Source organism: Urocampus carinirostris, chromosome 8 (assembly GCF_059441175.1).
Source record: "Urocampus carinirostris isolate Australia breed hairy pipefish chromosome 8, RoL_Ucar_1.0, whole genome shotgun sequence".
NCBI lineage: Eukaryota > Metazoa > Chordata > Actinopteri > Syngnathiformes > Syngnathidae > Urocampus > Urocampus carinirostris.
Window position 1 is genome coordinate 29,987,529 of NC_142356.1, and position 18,377 is coordinate 30,005,905.

Genomic DNA, 18,377 nt, shown 5'->3' on the forward strand with positions numbered 1-18,377 from the left:
ATATTTATTTGAAAAAGTAGGTGAGGGACTGATATACTGTATACAAGTAATATAAATAAATCAATTTCAAACCATTAACTACCTTTAGGCAGGGTTTCAATGGCAGATAAGTCATGTTTATTTGTTATAGCCCTTAATCACAAGGAGTCTCAAAGGGATTCACTGACCACAGATTATTGCAAACCACAGACTATTATTACACTATCCCCTTATTTAAAACCTACATGACGGCAAGGAAAAACCTCAACATGAGGAAAATGAATAAACCTTGAGAAGGGACCACACATGAGGTAATCCCCCTTCCAGGATGACAGGACTGCAAAGGATGTTGCAAATACAAATAATACACAGATATTGTCAACATTAAATATTGGTCATTCATAAGCTGTAGAATGTAAGTGTGTTTTAAGCCTAGATTTAAACATTCCACAGCACCGGGGCCCGAATGGAAAACGCTCTCGAACCTGCGGCTGTCTTCTTGGCTATTGGGATCACTAGTAGACCAGCATTTTCAGAGCCAAGGCTCCTGACCGGAACATGGGGGGGAAATACTATTTTCGTTGTACGCAATCATTCTTCAACTCCATCGTTGTCACCATTTTCCACTTTTCCTTCCCTTTATACCAACTTTTTTCAGACTCTTTATTGCCATGAAATGCAAAGTGGCTCCTCTTAAGCACTTGGGACTGCGCTCATTGACTGAACCGGAAGAAGAAATCCGGCGGGGGAGGGGGTGTATGAGGACAAAGCCCGGTTTGTGGGCCGTTTGTGCCCTGCGATTGGCTGGCAACCAGTTCAGGGTGTCCCCTGCCCACTGCCCGATGATTGCTGGGATGGGCTCCAGCACCCCTGCGACCCTACTGAGGATAAGCGGTGCAGCTAATGAGATGAGATGAGATAATGATACATAAGGAAAATAGGGCAGCACGGCGGTGCAGTGGTTGGCGCGTGTGCGACACAGTTCTGAGGTCATGAGATTGAACCTCCTGTGTGGAGTTTGCATGTTCTCCCCGTGCTTGCGTGGGTTTCCTCCCACATTCCAAAAAACATGCATGTTAGGTTAATTGGCCGGTCTGAATTGTCCCTAGGTGTAAATGGGTTGTCTGTCTCTGTGTGCCCTGCGACTGGCTGGCAACCAGTTCAGGGTGTCTCCTGTCCACTGCCCGAAGATAGCGGGGATAGGCTCCAGCAACCCCGCGACCCTACTGAGGATAACGGTGCAAATAATGGATGGATGGATGGATTAGGAAAGAAAACTTTCAATACATTTTGGTCGTAAATCCATTTGCTTCTTCCATCATTTGCTTTGTAGGTGAATAGAATATGTCACTGTTTATCAAAATGACCTTTATTTCGTTCCTTGGGGAATTTTGCTCAAATAAATAAAGTCAGTAAAACATTTTGGGATCAACGACAAGTATTCAATGTATTGACACATTTACAGCGTCCACAAAAGGCCACATTTTCTTCTGGCGTTTTATTGCGGTTGGCCTGAAGGTTGCAAAACGCTTAACCTGCTCACATTTCACTGGGGCCCTTGACGGAAGAGTCTTTGGCCCCCGCGATGGCCGAAGCACCAGCTTGAAGGAAACACTGCGATGGCTCGCAGTAACCCGCTAATCCTGATGGCCCCGGGGGACCAGGAACCCCCGGAATTCCAGGAGCCCCACGAGGTCCACGTAAGCCGTCGCGCCCGTCGCTGCCATACGCTGACCGGCCTGGTTGTCCTATGGGGGGGAACACATTAAATGAGGTTTACAGTGATGCGTACATCCGTCTCGCCAAATGGTAAAAATGTAATGATAATATATTGTTACACTAATAACGAGTGCATATGTTTTTGGGGGCCAAATTGAGATTGTTGCCTGAATCAAATTCCCATAAAAGCTGCACTATCTGCACAAATGTGCAAGTTGGTCAACCGATCATATTGCAGATAACAAAAGGCATTTCTGCCTAACTCAACATCTTGACTTTTTCTTATGGGATACGCGTGTTGTTAGGATCTGGTACGGCTACTCCCACCAGAGAGCGCTAACCGGTTTTGAAACTGGGCACGATCCCAAGTCCCTAATAGGACAGCACACGTCGTGAGGTCATTTTCATTTCCAGTGTCATTGCTGCATCAGATTTGGATTTTGTTTCTGGTTTGGATATTTTATTGTTTGCGCCCACTTGCTTTCATTTGTTACTTGGGTCTTTGTATTTTCCAACGCCACGCCAGGTTTGTTTTTGTTCCGGGCTTCTTGTTAGGACATTTTGTTCGTCGTTTAGTGCCCACTTGTTTGATTGCTACTTTGTTCCTCGCATCTCCTTTTCCAGTTTATGGTCTTTGTTGCTGGTTTGGATCGTGCCATGTTTGGTTTTGTTTGGACATTTTGTTGTTTTGTTAAACTTTGTTTGTCACTTTGTACCTCCTTAGGTTATCAAATACCATCCCTCATGTTGAGCACCCCTGCCCCAGTTCCTATTTCCCCCACTTGGGTCCATCCTGAAAAACGTTTTTTTTTCTGAAGTCCTAAAAATGACTGAGGCAGTTATGTTATTAGAGTGACGATAGGGTAAAAAAAACAATATCCATTCATGTAGGCCCTAACCCCTTAAAAAATGAAGCATTTTCTGTTCTTTCTTTTTTATACATGTATTTATTGTATATATCAAATTACTCAATGATTTTCATGCAAAAAGTGTATTCTGACTTTTTGATGCATATTATCAAATTAAGTGTTTAGACTAGAGACAAAATATGATAATTTGCTTTAATTCTGAGTGTTTCAAAACCACTCGGATGAAACTTTATGTTTAAACAAATATCAAATAAAATATACCATGTACGAGTGGATTTATTCATAAATGCATACGAGAAAAATTGGATAAGTATATTATCCCACGGATATTGCTGAGGTATTCAATCATTTCATATGAGAAATCAATAAGTTTCCCCCTCTGCCAAGTTTTTTAACCCAATGTGTCTCGCAACTCAAAATGATTTTCCTATGACAGAGCTACATTTTAATTTGGCTAGTTCTCTAATTTGTGCGTGTGTGCGTGTGTGTGTGTGTGTGTGTGTGTGTGTGTGTGTGTGTGTGTGTAAAGAAATGCACATAAAAGCTTACTATACCATCTGATCCTAATTTTGAGTTAATATTTGAAACAGGGAGGACACCATTTTGTATGTGACTTTATATAAAAATAACGAGGAAAAAAAAACAACTTTCAAGACCATTAAGTTATTTTTACCTGTAAGACCAGGAGCACCTGCATCGCCTTTGGGGCCACGGGCGGTGGGGCCTCTATCCCCTCTGTCTCCTTGGTCCCCTGAAGACCGATATTTCACAATGAGATGTTTGTAAAGATTAAACATATTTTATTATAATTCCTATAATAACATAAAACGACGACTTCTTTTAAATCATAGTTCAAAAATAACCCGTTTCCTACAATGGCAAGGAGTTTTACCTTTAGGTCCTTTGCGGCCCAGAAGTCCAGGGGGTCCCTTGAGACCAGGAAGTCCTCGGGACCCGGTGTGACCGGGTAGACCGTTTTCCCCGCTGGGTCCCGGGGGTCCAGGTAGCCCAGGAGGTCCAGGCAACCCCGAATCGCCCGACTCGGGTCTGCTAAGGCTTGCCGCCAACTGGGCCAGATGTTCTGTGAGCCGGTAAAAACGGATCGTGAGGATTGATAATGCTATTGATGAAAATATTCAAGACTACGGCCACTAACCTTGCATGACTCTCATGCAGACCTGTTTGATGTGCGTGTCTGTCGGGGATTTGCCCTGCATGGACAGAAGCACACATGATTCGTTCCAGGAAGAAAATATCTACCTATCTATCTATCTATATATCTATCTATCTTTTTATCTACCTTGGTCATATCCCTCAAGAGGGGTGACCGACAGCAAAACACACACATACAATAACAAAGAAAATAAAAGAGAAATAAATAACAAAAATAAATGAATAAAAAAATAAAAATGAAAAAATAGGGTCATTAAACGTGAGAGGACGTGGAAAGGATAGTGGGATAGTGGACGCGTTCTTAAGGATGGGCTGGGCAGCCGTATGATGCGGCAGGGGTAAACCAGTGAAAGGAAGAAAATAATATGCAAAAATTGTGGATAAATTATTGTATTTGAATTACTCATACGAAGTAAACATGAGTAGATTTGGTTGTTTGAATTGAAATCCCCCAATCTATTACTATTATTGGCGATATATAAGACAAATTGTCAGTGTTTGGACTAAGGCGTTACAAAGTGAAGGATTTTATACATTTTACTATAAATTATTTTATACGATCAAATACAAATTACATTTTAAATGGAAAATATATTCACTGGCTGAGATGTGGGGCGAGGTCAATGCAACCTAGTGGAGAAAGATGTTTACAAGAACAGCGGGGATTTGGGACAAAGGGCTGATAAGATAATCAGCATTTCTCGACGCAGACGGCCCTGGTGACGTAGAAACGCTCGAGATGTTTTGACCATTTCAGACATCGAGGCGAGGTGTTTGGACCCCACATGGGAGTTTTCATTGGCACGCCCATGGGAGGTGCCGGCACACCAGCTTGCGGAAAAAAATTTGGGCAGAGGAGAAAAGCAGGAAGATCGAGAGAGGAGGCTTGACGGAGACTCGAGCGACACTAATTCGGCCATATATTTGACGGAGTTCACTTAGCTAAGTACAGTACTTTAAGAAATTAAATCTGCCCCCGTGTGGAAATGCCGGTCTCTTGTCCATCTTTTCCCATCGAGAAACGAGCGCGCATTGTTAGGAGAATGCAGGTTGTGTTTGGTTAATGGAGTCAGATAACTAATTCTAACAATTTGGCAAACGGTACATATTTAATATTTTAATTCCTAACAAAAAGAATGTTATTCCTTTTCTCGTGCTGTCACGGTTCAACAGATTAGGGAATGAGGAAGCAAAGAGAAGAACTGGTGTGGTGAGAGAGCTTGCTAAAAGGGTTGATGAAAATGTTCTGAGATGGAAAGAATGGATGAGGGACATTAAGAGTATGTAGTTCAGAAGAGGTGGGAAATAGAATGAGAGGAAGCGGGTGAAACGTCCTGTCAGGTCAGTTAATCTATTCGATGCAAGAGTACGTGCTAGGGATAGATGTGAATGGCGAAGGATGGTTAAGAATGAATGATATATGATGCAGAGGGGGTAAACCAGTGTATGTTCTCGGGCCTTTCTGCTGATGAAGGGTTGCATGAAAAAACAACTCACCCCTTGTCGTGCTGTGGGCTTAATGATCGGTGTCAGGTTGGGAAGAGCAAAGGGTATTGAATGTTTGGTGAAGTGTGTTCTTGACTCTAGCCACCTCCCACTGGGGGTTAGGGCTTCCCGTATAGCGATAGTAACACATTATCGATACAATATTTTAACTCTCTTGTTACCTATGCATTAATACTTCATTGTACTACTGTATAAGTATATCTCATCTCATCTCATCTCATCTCATTAGCCGTACCGCTTATCCTCATTAGGGTCGCGCCACATGTATAAGTATATATCATCACATATTATCCTCTGATTGATGAGTATTTTTACTTCACCTATGTTGTCACATACATCACTGGACCAAGTAAGCCAATTTCTGAAGGGTGTTTATTTTTAACTACAAAATACAACTGAATACAGTTATACAGGCCACCCGTATGCTGGGCGCTGAATTTCTCCTCATATAGATATCCTCCCTGCCATATATACTCACATCCAAGCCAATTTTACAACTATAAAACAAAACTCTTAAATCAGGTAGTCAGTGTGATACCCTCATATATAAGCGGGAGAAATGTAATTTACAGTACTTTGAAAACTATTGAACACAATTTCTATTGTTTTATCTATTTATCTACATGGTGTAAAACCAAAGAAAATGTACAGTATTGGTGCAGTGTGTTGTCATGGGGACAAGAACCTTTGTGTGGTACCTGTATACCGGTGTGCTTTATGGCGTGAGTTACTTTTGCCCAAATCATATCCGTGAAGGGATTCAAGCAAAGTGGTCTACAGAGCCTCATTCCAACAGACAATCTCTAAAATTTACAATCTCCTTATTTTATAAATCCCCGTGGGTGAGGCCTAGCCCACTTTAAATCAATAATGTGTGGCACTGGGGTAATCTGGGACTCGTGACATCAGTTTATATGTACAGATTTGGCTGTGTGTCACCAGTAGTAAATGGTAGGCCGCGCGTGGGGAGGGGGGCATGCTTATACAGGCACGAGAAACTTACGGGAAGCCAATGCTGTAAAGGTGAGCACATCATTTACAGTAAAAGTGTGCTGAATTTTGGTTTTCTTATTGTTAAAATGTTTGCAATACATCATAACTGGAGAAACTAAGAACAAGTCTTGGACAGTACCCAAATAGGAAAATGATATTTTGTTTTAATTACCACATGTCATTATTACTGATGCGAGGTACCTGTGCCCGCTCCTTTGGCGCCAACTGCCTCGGACGCTGATTGGCTCCCTGTCACTTTTTATGCACCCGTCTTTCTGTTACCGGTTGTCAGTCCGTCTGCGAAACCCAGTTCACCCTAGGCAAGCTTTTCGACCCTGACTCACTCCTGTTCTGGCCCCCGTCTGTTTCCAGGCTTTGACCCATTTTCTGATCCCGACCACGTTTTTTTCTCTCCTGTCCCAGCTACCGACCTTTTTCCGCTCCCGACACAGCCATCGCTCGCCACGGAAAAACCCCTTCCGCATCTGAGCAACCTGCTCCCCGCGACCAGCGATCTCCGGATCGTGTGTACAATCCTTTCCCTTCTTCCCAATAAAATTAAGAGAAACGCACGCAAGTGGGTCCTGTCGCCATTCTGGTCCTGACACTACAGGATGTACGATCACAATTAAACATACAGTGAACTTTTTTTTTACAATCTTTCTTTTAGTCCAAAAATTAGATCTTTGAGTGGTTTGAATCCACACCACAAAATGGATATGGAGTGTCTCATGCAGGTGTTCGTTTGCAAACGCAAATCTAAACTGCTTCCACAAGTTGGTGTACACGTTTTCCTCTTTTTATCCTATTATGTGGCCATTTTAAAGCAGATTAAGGGGGTCAGCTTAAGTGTGAGAATAAACAGTGTTTTGTAATTAGGATAATTACTTTCAGAGTGACATGCTCCTCTTTGGTGTTAGTAACCTGTTGGGGTGGGTGGGCTTTTGCGGGGGAGGTGATGCTCCGCGCTGATTGACATTTTACCTGAAGTAACTGTAACTAATTACTGTTTTCAGTAACGTGCTCAACACTGGACATTGTACATCAAAAGTAAAGAGGAAACTATGTACATGAATAAATATAAGTGTGGCTTAGAAAAACATCCTGAAAAAAGTAATTTCACCTTTACCACATTAGCAAATAGCTAGATTTAGTCCCTTTTTTCTGAGAATAAACAACAGCCTTTGTAATCTAAAGTAACATTATCATAAATAAAGGGGGCATTGACATGTTTTGTCACTCCCTTGTAATCTAAGGAAAGTATTCATGTTTTGATTTTTGTGGAAAGTGTTTAGATTGTCAAGGGGACAAGACCAAGATAAGCTCTGTTTTTTTCCCATCAGCCCTTTTCTTCTTTCTGTTTTGTCAATGTTTATCAGAGCTGTTGATTTTGAAATAATTATAGCCTTGTATCAGATGATCAGTAGAAGAAAACATACCTGTCAACCTGTACATTTTTGCCGTACAAAGTATGTTTATTATGCATTTTAAGGCGTGTACGACGTACGAGAAAATCTGTTCGGAAAAACGCAAATTTGTCAATTATGGGTACCATCTGGTATACACCGACTATCACGAAACGGCAAATCACTCAAGTCAAACGAGTTCGCCGCGGTAGCCTCTATCTCAGTATCACTTTTTTCGTTGCAAACGAAGCGAGCGGTTTGATGTGGTGAAAGTAAGTCCGTCTCTTTTTAGAGGGCCGGCTTTTTCGGCTCAACTCATTAAAGAGAGCCGGCTCTCAAGCGGCTCACTTGCTTTGATGCATTATATTATGAATTATTATGTTGTATAGAGAAGTTAAGAAAAAAAGGAAGTATAAAATGGGAAAATTAAAACAGACAGGTTTGTGGTCATCCCTTTAATCAGTATATTATCAACAATAATTTAATGCAGAAAATGACTCATAATTTGAATAAGAAAATTGGCTTTTTTTTAGGCGTTTCGAGGGATTGAATTCAAAACGCCCGAAGGGGAATGCATGCAAAATGACTCCTTTTTGTGTTTACACACTGTCCCTTTAAGTAGAAAATTATTCTACTTAATTATATTTGCATAAATGTTTTTCCTTCTACATTTTTGCACTTTTTTAAATAATAAACCTCATTCATGTCGAGCAACTCAGGATCTCACAACAAAATGTTAATTAACAATATATATGATATAACGAAACACATGTAGAATATAACATGTTAAACTACATAAATAAACACGTTTGAAAAAAAAAAATTGACGTAAGATTTTTTTGTAATTTGTAAGGGAAAATACGACAGTTTGTAAGGGCATGGAGCCGTGGAGGTTGAAGGGCATGAAGAAAATAAAAACGTCAATAGATCAATAGTGTACTGCATTTGTGTAAAATGAATGAAAACAAATAAATAATCAGCCGTTTTTATCAATCTCAGGGTTGAGTATTTTGCTACTCTCTGTCTATGGAAATTTGTCTGTGGGGTATTGATCAATCGCAGCTCACAAGTAAGTAATGGTTGGTCGATAACGGAGCGACGAGCAGTGATATCATTTACAGCCGACAGCTAGTATCAAAATGTCCGCCCATGAAATGGCTAAGAAAAGTTGACAAATTGAAATCCATAGGAATGCTGCATTTGAGCAAATGGGCAAGCGCAGAAAATACGCCTGTTTAAAAAAGGAGTTGTTTTGCAGGATATATGTTAAAAAAGGGCAATTTAGAACGTTATCTCACCGCGGGTCCTTGAGAACCGGGCAGCCCCGGCATTCCCATGTCGCCCTGCAGGCCTCGTGGGCCCGCTTGGCCCGGCTCGCCCTCCTTGCCTTGTTGCCCTCGTCCACCTTCTGGTCCTTTGTTTCCTGACTCACCTGGCGGGCCAATCTGCACACCAGCCCCCCAAAATTAAAAACAGGCACGTTTAACTCAGTTTGGCTCTGGGGCCGGATGCAGACTTTCTGTTCTCAGGTGAGCCAAATAAGAAAAATGATTTTAACTCAAAATAACATTGTTTTTCAGTATTATGCTTTATTATTCACCCTACTTTAGGAGTCTACCCTACATATTTAAACTACGTCTATGAAAAAATTAGAATATATGTTGCCTTAATTGTCATACTGGTTCGAAATTAATAAAAAAGAAATACAAAGTAATATTACTGTAGTGCTCTTTTATAGTATTTTGGGAGTAAATAATTCTGTAGTATTATCCATCGCACAAAGCGTCATTGAGAAGGGTGTGCGAGAGGGTCTTACACAAAATATTTTGTAATCAAAAATGTTTTATTTCATCTCAGGTATGTCATATTGGGAAAAATATTTTTAAAAAATTATGCTTAAAAATGCTATATTGTAAAAATGCTGTTTCTGAATGTTTCAAATAAAGTATGTTTTAGTTTTATACAAAAAAAAATCTTGAAAAATGGATGTCTATTCTCACATGATTAGCATTTCAGATAATCAAGTTTTTGTTTTGAATAAGTATTTTTAAGGGGACGGTGTGTATGGTATAGCTCCTTCTTGTGGTAAAAAAAAACGTCTTTCATTAAAAAAATACAATATTTTAATAAGCAAAAATACATGAAATGCATTTTTTTAACACTCCTTGGTCAAGAAATTTGAATTTATTTTACATAACATAAGGCTCAGCAAGAGGGAGCTGACAATATTGTCCGACATTTTGCTGCTATGGGTACCCTCAAGACCAAAAACCTTGTGAAAGGCTGGGCAAAAGAATCAAAGAAAAATGGTGCAGTTTGGTCATTTACCGTCGCCGTGGTTTTTATTCTTCCCCGTGCTTTGTAGCACTTGTTTTTGGTTGCACTACACAATACAGTGACATCTAGTGGTCAAACCATACACAGGGTCTCTTTGAAAATAAAATTTTTCATCAAAAAAAGTTTATTGTTGTGTTCACCTACCGCTCCTTTCTCTCCAGGTTCACCTTGATCCCCCTGTAACAAAAGACACAACCTGAGGAAGATGACGAGAGAAGAAATTTGTGGACCGGGTCCGAAGACAGACAAAGACTCTGCAGTCCATTTCAGCTCACCATGTCTCCTCGGTACCCCGACGTCCCCTCGGCCCCTGGCGGTCCCTGGAGTGGACGCCACACCTTAGTTATGCCGCAAAAAAATGTGCAAGATACCTTTGGAGTATGAAGGAAAACACACCTGGTCTCCTTTTGGACCATCCAGACCCACAGAACCCTAGGCAAGGTAGAAATAAAAACAATAAAGTAAAACTAGTATGTTTGCAACATGTACATGACGTAAACATTTTTCTGGTGCATTTTGTGTTTTCTTACCCTGTCGCCCTTCTGTCCTCGATAGCCCGCAGGCCCGGGGAGTCCGGGAAGGCCTATGTCGCCTTTGCCTCCCTTTCATGAAACATGAAATAAGTTAAACACTGTGCCACTGTGAGCTCGGCGCACGGGAAACTGACCCCCCCATTTGATTGCTTAGGTATTCGGGGAACACTGGACTCTTTCTCTATTTCTCTCAAGTGTTTGCTTGTTGAATGTTTTTTTTAGACACAATAATTTCTGAATGATGCTACAAAAATGAATAGCTACAGATTTTTTGATAAGATTTAATTGTCAGGAGGTATAATGCAAGTCTTGGGATCAAGAGGTCGCAGGTTCGATTCCCAGCTCCCCCATGTTGTCAGAGTGTCATTAGAGACACTGAATCTCTAATGACCCCGATAAGTTAGGTAGTTGCCTTGCATGGCTGATGCTGCTGTCAGTCTGTGAGTGTGTCTGAATGGGTAAGTGTAAAGCACATTGTAAAGCACTTTGGGAGTTCTTCCGTGACTTGAAAAGTGCTTTATACAGTAAATGCAGACCATTTACCATTTGACCAAGACACAGAAAAGAGCAAGACACCACTCCTGTGTTTTCCCTATCTTTGATACTTGATCATCCAGGTCTGCCAGACCACAGTAACCATGACCACAATGGCACTATACACCCAGATATATTCATATGTCTAGTCATGAAAAACAAGAGTTCTATTAAGAGCAGGAAGTGTAAATAAACAAATGGTAATATCAGAAAATTACTATTTGTGTTTTTGTGAGGAAATTGAGACTTGGGCTCAATCCCAACACTCCCCCTTACCCTCCATTTTTTTCTCTTTATTCTAGCAAAGTGGGTTTATGAGGAGGTGATGAATGTCCAATTCATCCACAAAGCATAGAGGAAGGTGAAAGAGTAAGTGACACAACCCCCCAATCAGCAATTGTAACTAAACAAATGGTAATATTATCTAAAAAATACTATTTGTGTTTTTTGGGGGAAGAAATTGAGACTTGGGCTCAATCCCATTAGTCCCATATGAGACACAACCCCCTTTTTAGGAAGTTAAGTTGGGATTGCCCTAGCTTTTACCTAGTCACACCCCCTCTAAATTATTTTTGGGAGGGAATAAACCAATTATATGTGTTTATGTCGTGTTGTAGAACATAAATTCCTAAAGGAGACGCTACAAGATAAGGAAAAGCCCAGAGGCAGAGTGGTGGTTGTGGCAAAGACAAGGGTCATTGTCTACGTTTACATGTAGCGAATATTTAGACTAGCATCATAAGTCATATTCTCTGAGCAGTTCTTACACTAAAATGTGGCTTTTCAATTTTAAATAAAGTATGATTTCATTCATGTCACTCAACAAATTTAACAAAGTACCTGCTTGTTTCATCCGTGCTCCAAAAGTGAGCTCCATTGCTGCGTCCCGTGATTTTACAAGATGTGATTGTACGTGGCTTTCCAAACATAGATTCCCATTAAATTGGATAGCTAGAAATGTGGCATCCAAAATATATAGATAAATAGACATTTGGCATTTGTACCGTGGGGGAAGAAAATAAAATAGAAATGACCCAAAGACATCAACCAATACACATGAGGCTTCTTTAGTGAATAAAAAGAAGATTGCTTGTATCATTTGTCTCTGTACTACAACTCCCACCGTGGTTTGTAGCATAAAAATATGCCAGATGAGGGAAACTGTGTGTGCATAGAAGTAATTGGACCTAATGTGTATACATGTACATGCACCGATTATCAGAAAATAAAAGACTAAGCCAAAAACTGCCATGGGAATACTCTCAGTTGGACTAAAACCTTAATCTGATTTCTGTGGTGTTTACATGGCTTTACATAATTGGAATACAGACAATAGACCAATTATAACAGATTATTGCCTGCATGTAAACATACCTACCCATTGAGGATCTGAGTGTAGATTTGTGTTTCTTCGTTTACCCAGGACAATGCGAAACATATGTGCTACACAAACCAGACAGCATATCCCCCATTTATGCCTAAAGGTGATGTTTGGCACCTTAGTGGTGGTTACCACTAAGGTGCAAAACTCGCGAAAGGTTTCAGCTCAGTCCACAGTGCTGAAGCTTGGCCTTCTTAATATTAGATCACTAGCCTCCAAAGCTTTACTTGTTAATGACCTTATTAATGAACACAATCTTAACCTTATTGGCCTTTGTGAGACCTGGTTGAAACCAAATGAGTTTGTAGTGTTAAATGAGGCTTCTCCCCCTACCTTTGTGAGTGCGCACTTGGCACGACCATGCAAAAAAGGTGGAGGTGTTGCTCTTATATCGGAAAATAGGTTGAAATTTACTTCTAATACCCCTACTAGTTTTAAAACGTTTGAAGCACTTGTTATGAGGTCCTTAATGTCAACACCAATTTATGTAGTTGTTGTGTATCGCCCACCTGGACCATACTCAAATTTTTTGGAAGAATTTTCTGATTTGTTAACAGACTTAGTTACGTATGCGGATAATGTTGTAATTATTGGTGATTTTAATGTTCACATAAACTCCCCATCAAATTCACTTGCAATTGCATTTAAGTCACTGATGGATACATTTGGTTTCAATCAAATAGTTGATGTGCCAACTCATAAAGATGGGAACACTCTAGATCTTGTCCTGACCCGTGGCGTTGTAGCCTCAAATGTTACAGTGTTACCGTATCCTAATGCCATCTCTGATCACTATTTTGTTAAATGTGAGGTGTTGTTTAATGTTTACTGTGATAAGGAAAATATAGGCTTTAGCAGTCGCAATATCCGCCCTAAAACGGTGTTAGCCTTAAAAGAATTATTACCTACGGTAACTGCAGCCTTCCCTTCGTACACTGGGTCTGTTGACTCACTTACAAACAACTTCAATACTGCTTTGGTAAATGTTTTTGATTCTGTGGCGCCCCTAAAGTATAAATTCCGACCCAAGAAGAATACACCTTGGTTTACTGAAGAAACTAGGTTACTCAAACAAAGTTGCAGAAAAATTGAACGAAAATGGCGCACTACTAAGCTGGAGGTTTTTCGACTGGCCTGGTGTGACAGTTTGCTGAAATATAAAGTAGCTCTTGCCTCAGCTAAAGCTTCGTATTTCTCTAAGATTATTGTTGAACATAAGAATAATCCAAAATTTTTATTTGACACAGTGGCGAAACTTACCAGACAACAACTTAACCCAAATGGTTGCACTCATTCTGCTAATGACATTATGGAATTTTTTAATAAAAAGATTCAACTAATCAGGAATGAAATTTTAAAAGAACGCTCTGTTTCCTCCTCCTATATCAAAGATGTGGAGGTGCTAGGTATGGACTGTGTCAGCGGTTGTTTAGAAACATTCTCCAGTTTCAATGAATTGTCCCTTGATAATCTAACACAGATGGTCAGTAGGGCCAAACAAACTACGTGCCTGCTTGATCCGTTTCCAGCTTCACTGGTAAAGGATCTGTTTGAGATCTTAGGACCATCAGTTTTAAATATTATTAATATATCGCTATCCTCGGGTATTGTTCCTGTAGCCTTCAAGTCTGCCGTCATTAAACCCACGCTTAAGCGACCTAACCTTGACCCAGAAAGCCTAGGTAATTATAGGCCAGTGTCAAATCTGCCATTTCTTGCGAAATTACTTGAAAAGGTCGTTGCACAGCAGCTAAATGACTACATGTCAGAAAATAACCTTTTTGAAACTGTCCAGTCAGCATTTAGAGCAAATCATTCTACTGAGACAGCCCTTGCAAAAGTAACCAATGATCTCCTTTTAACAATAGATTCTGGTGCCTCATCAATGTTACTGCTGCTGGATCTCAGCGCTGCTTTTGATACGGTCGACCACAACATATTATTGATTCGTCTAGAACGCATTGGTATCTCAGGAACTGTACTCTCGTGGTTTAGGTCCTACCTGTCAGACAGGATGCAATGTGTTAACTATGGCAATATGACCTCTAAACAATCTAATGTCCCTTGTGGTGTTCCTCAAGGCTCTGTACTTGGCCCCCTTCTTTTTAGTATTTATATGATCCCGCTTGGTGACATTATCCGCAAGTATAATATTAGTTTCCATTGCTATGCAGATGACACTCAACTGTATGTGCCACTGGAAAAAACTGGACATTTAAGTTTTAGAAATCTGGAGGATTGCCTTACTGAGATTCAAAGATGGATGTCAAATAATTTTTTACGCCTTAACCCAGAAAAAACTGAAATGTTGATTATTGGTCCAGCTCACTGCCGTCATTTGTTTTCAAACATTACCCTGAACCTAGACAAATGTAATATCACCCATAGTGACTCGGTCAAAAATCTAGGTGTTATATTTGATCCTAATCTGTCGTTTCAGTTACATGTGAAAAATATTACTAGAATAGCTTTCTACCACCTCCGTAATATTGCGAAGATTCGTTCAATGCTGTCCCAATCAGATGCAGAGATTTTAATTCATGCGTTTATTACTTCTCGGCTTGATTACTGTAATGTATTGCTTTCTGGTCTCCCGATGTCTAGCATTAAAAGTTTGCAGCTGGTTCAGAATGCGGCAGCTAGACTTTTGACTAAGACTAAAAAGTTTGAGCATATTACACCTGTATTGGCCAACTTGCACTGGCTCCCAGTCCACTTAAGATGTGACTTTAAGGTTCTCTTATTAACATATAAATGTTTGCATGGGCTTGCACCCTCTTATCTCTCTGATTTGATTTCCCCCTATGTTCCTGCACGGAGTCTGCGCTCGGAAAATGCCGGTCTACTTGTGATTCCGAGAGCCAAGAAGTCTGCGGGCTCGAGAGCGTTCTCCATCCGGGCCCCGGTGTTGTGGAATGCCCTGCCTCTGGAGATAAGATCTGCAACCTCAACGGAAGTTTTTAAATTGAGGCTTAAGACACACTTCTATTCCAAAGCATATGATTGATGCCCACCTCGTATTCTGTTTTGTCCTGTCTTTTTCTGAGGCCTGCCTGGCTGATACGAAGGAGAAGGATGATTTGGGATGGGTCAGCGGACCGGGGTCTGACCTGCAGCATGTCAACCCCTGCATTTACCAGCTGGCGTCGTCGTTGATGTCATGCTCTTTCCGGACATTTTCAACATCTTACCTAGTGTTTACTATTCTGTGTACAGTAATGCTAATTGTAATTCACCCTGTTCAATCCTGGAAGGGGGATTACCACATGTGAGGTCCTTTCTCAAGGTTTCTCTTTTCTCCTCACACTGAGGTTTTTGAGTTTTTCCTTGCCCGCATGCTGGTTTGCTAGTTTAAGATCAGGTAATTGTGTCATTTTGTAACTGTAATCCTGTGCAGTCCTTTGAGACATTTTTGTGATTAAGGGCTATATAAATAAATTTGACTTGACTTGACTTGACTTGGCATGTTGAAATTTTCTACTCGCCGGCGCCCTCATCATCGCATCCTCTGTCAAGCTGCTTGTGCAATCCAAACCCCCAAAAAGATGAAAAAAGAAGAGTTTATCCAAGTGTGCCTAAGAAATGCACATACTTGCACGAGCATCAAGAATGAGCTAAGGCTGCAATCATTACATTAAGCCAAGAGATGACTATGAATATAATAATTGGCTACATACTGTAATTGTTGTTGGAGACTGAACAGCCACAGGTGCACTTTCCCTAACCTTTTCCAACCACAGACTCTACCAACACCTCGAAAGACCCACAATTTGGTCACAAGACGTTTCCTTTGTCATAAATGGCCACACAAGACCATGGAGGGCCCATGGATGCATCCATTCTTAGGAAGTGACCAGACTCTCCGTGAAATAATTCCTGATCATTTGAATAAGTTGATTGCCTTAAAACTGGGTTTATTGATCAGTACTTTCTCCCTATCCCCTTTTTCCACACGGTTTCTCTTTGGTTAGGTAGAAATGTGAGTTTTCTCTTGTCAACATGCCATGTAAATAAAACGTAGTTTGTTAGAATCAAACCACCTGCATCATTTATTTGTGTGTTCATATATTTTCATTTTGGACTGATGAATCATTATCATTAACAATGGACTGCAAAATCAATCATTTAAAGCCAAAATACAATATGTTTAGAGTATTGCATTTTTCAAGATAAATGATACTAGAGACAAACCAATTTTGAACCAATTTTCTCTGCATTGTTATTTCTCTTTTGCTAGCAGAAGTTTAGAGGTCTCACCCGAGGTCCTGGCAACCCCGCTGGCCCATCCGGTCCTCGATTGCCTCGTCCCCCCTGCCAAGAACACAGATCATTCAACTTGAGATCCACCAAAAGAGTGTTTGCCCACGAAGATCGCTTACCGGTCCTCCTCTGGGTCCGATTGGTCCCACTTCGCCCTGGTCGCCACGCTCACCCTAGAATCAAACCTTTTCGAGTCAGAGTTAAGCCTACATCAACCAGAAGACTTTCCAGACATCCATACTTGCTTCCCGGAAGGTCCCATCAGTCCAGCAACACCCGGGTCACCCGACACACCCTGAGAAAAATAGATAAGAGCGTGTGTGACCAAGCTTGATCAATCATGTTGTGAGTAATAATGCTAATCAATAGTGCTTGTACGTAGTACCTTGGCACCACTAACTCCTTTTTGGCCGTATGAACCTGGAACCCCCTACAAGCAGAGCAAGAAAATACAAGTCTTTGTGGTGTAACTACTTGTCAATTCATAAACAACTGGAAAAATGCCCAACTATTTTAATAGATAGACTGTGTAATTGAAATTTTAGAACTCCAAGAGTAAAAATTTTGATTTTTCTCCACGCAAACATAGAGAGTTCCTTTTTTTTTTTTTTGCTCAAAGAGGGAGATTTCTGGCAGGTACTTCTTTTTCAGGTGGATTTTAAGGACCAAATCAGTGACTAAATCAATTTATGTTTGGTCATATTCTCCATCGTCAAGTACAACGTTTTTTTTTTAATGAATGCACAAAAGCATATTTTTGTCAGGACCAGAACGGAAACAGGACCCAATTGCGTTACGTTTCTCATAAATTTTATTGGAGGAATGAGAAAGGGCTGCACCCATGATCCGGTGTTCGCTGGACGCAGGAAGCAAGTTGCTCTCTGGGATTATGCCCCAAACGCGGAAGTGGATCTTCTGTAGCGAACGATGGCCGTGTCAGGTACGGAAAAAAACGGGTTGGTAGCCAGGACTGGGAGAGCAAGGCGTGGGTGCGGTCAGAGGACAGTCACGAGCCAGAACGGGGGAGTAGACGTCGCGGGGGACAAAATGAGATCGTAAGCCGGGACCGGAGAACAGATGTGGTCAGGAGCAACACAGGTCGTAGCCGGACACAGATGGGAGCAAAAACGGGAGAGGTGGGAGTCAGGGTCGAAAAAGGCTTGCTTAGTATTCACTGAGGTTCGCAGATGGACTGACAACAAGGGATTGACAGGACTGAGTTCAAATAGTGACAGGAAGCCAATCAGATCCCGTGGCGGGTGGCGCCAAATGAACGGGCACAGCTGAGTCACATCAGTAATCATGACAATTTTTACCTTATTTAATCTATCATTATTTGAAAAACAATAAGCAGACATTAATGAATTCATAAAATAATCAATATTTACTGCTCAAATAAATTATTACTCCATTGGCAAATAAAAACCCCACATTATTTTAATGATACACTTTCTAATTTCAAGATATGTTATCTTGTTGGTCTTGTAAATGAAGAAAAAGTCTTTAAAAAAGACCTACAAAAATTGCACATTTGAAGAAAACAATTCTCTTTTAAGATCAGCATTGAGTGAGATGTGCCAATTGTGCTTATTTAAATCATAATCACTTTTTTTTTAGAAAAACAATGTAAAATGTGTTTAAATCAGTAAAAAAAAACATTTAACATGCGCAAACTGCTTTGCCAATA

The 18,377-nt window shown here is 40.7% G+C and overlaps 1 protein-coding gene across 1 annotated transcript in view; it reads right to left on the minus strand.

The window, feature by feature from the left end:
• Positions 1–1,352: 1,352 nt before the first annotated feature.
• The window catches only part of col9a1a (collagen, type IX, alpha 1a), a 35,735-nt gene continuing 18,710 nt past the window's right edge, over positions 1,353–18,377 (minus strand). Inside the window, exons 20-32 of the mRNA XM_088342275.1 lie at positions 17,076–17,120; positions 16,932–16,985; positions 16,810–16,863; positions 16,688–16,741; positions 10,513–10,584; positions 10,379–10,414; positions 10,258–10,302; positions 10,127–10,159; positions 8,944–9,090; positions 3,724–3,778; positions 3,460–3,648; positions 3,241–3,318; positions 1,353–1,727 (exon numbers count right to left, since the gene is read on the minus strand). Of these exons, the coding sequence (XP_088198401.1) occupies positions 1,519–1,727; positions 3,241–3,318; positions 3,460–3,648; positions 3,724–3,778; positions 8,944–9,090; positions 10,127–10,159; positions 10,258–10,302; positions 10,379–10,414; positions 10,513–10,584; positions 16,688–16,741; positions 16,810–16,863; positions 16,932–16,985; positions 17,076–17,120 (1,071 nt within the window). The 3' untranslated portion in view covers positions 1,353–1,518. The remainder of the gene's footprint in view (positions 1,728–3,240; positions 3,319–3,459; positions 3,649–3,723; positions 3,779–8,943; positions 9,091–10,126; positions 10,160–10,257; positions 10,303–10,378; positions 10,415–10,512; positions 10,585–16,687; positions 16,742–16,809; positions 16,864–16,931; positions 16,986–17,075; positions 17,121–18,377) is intronic.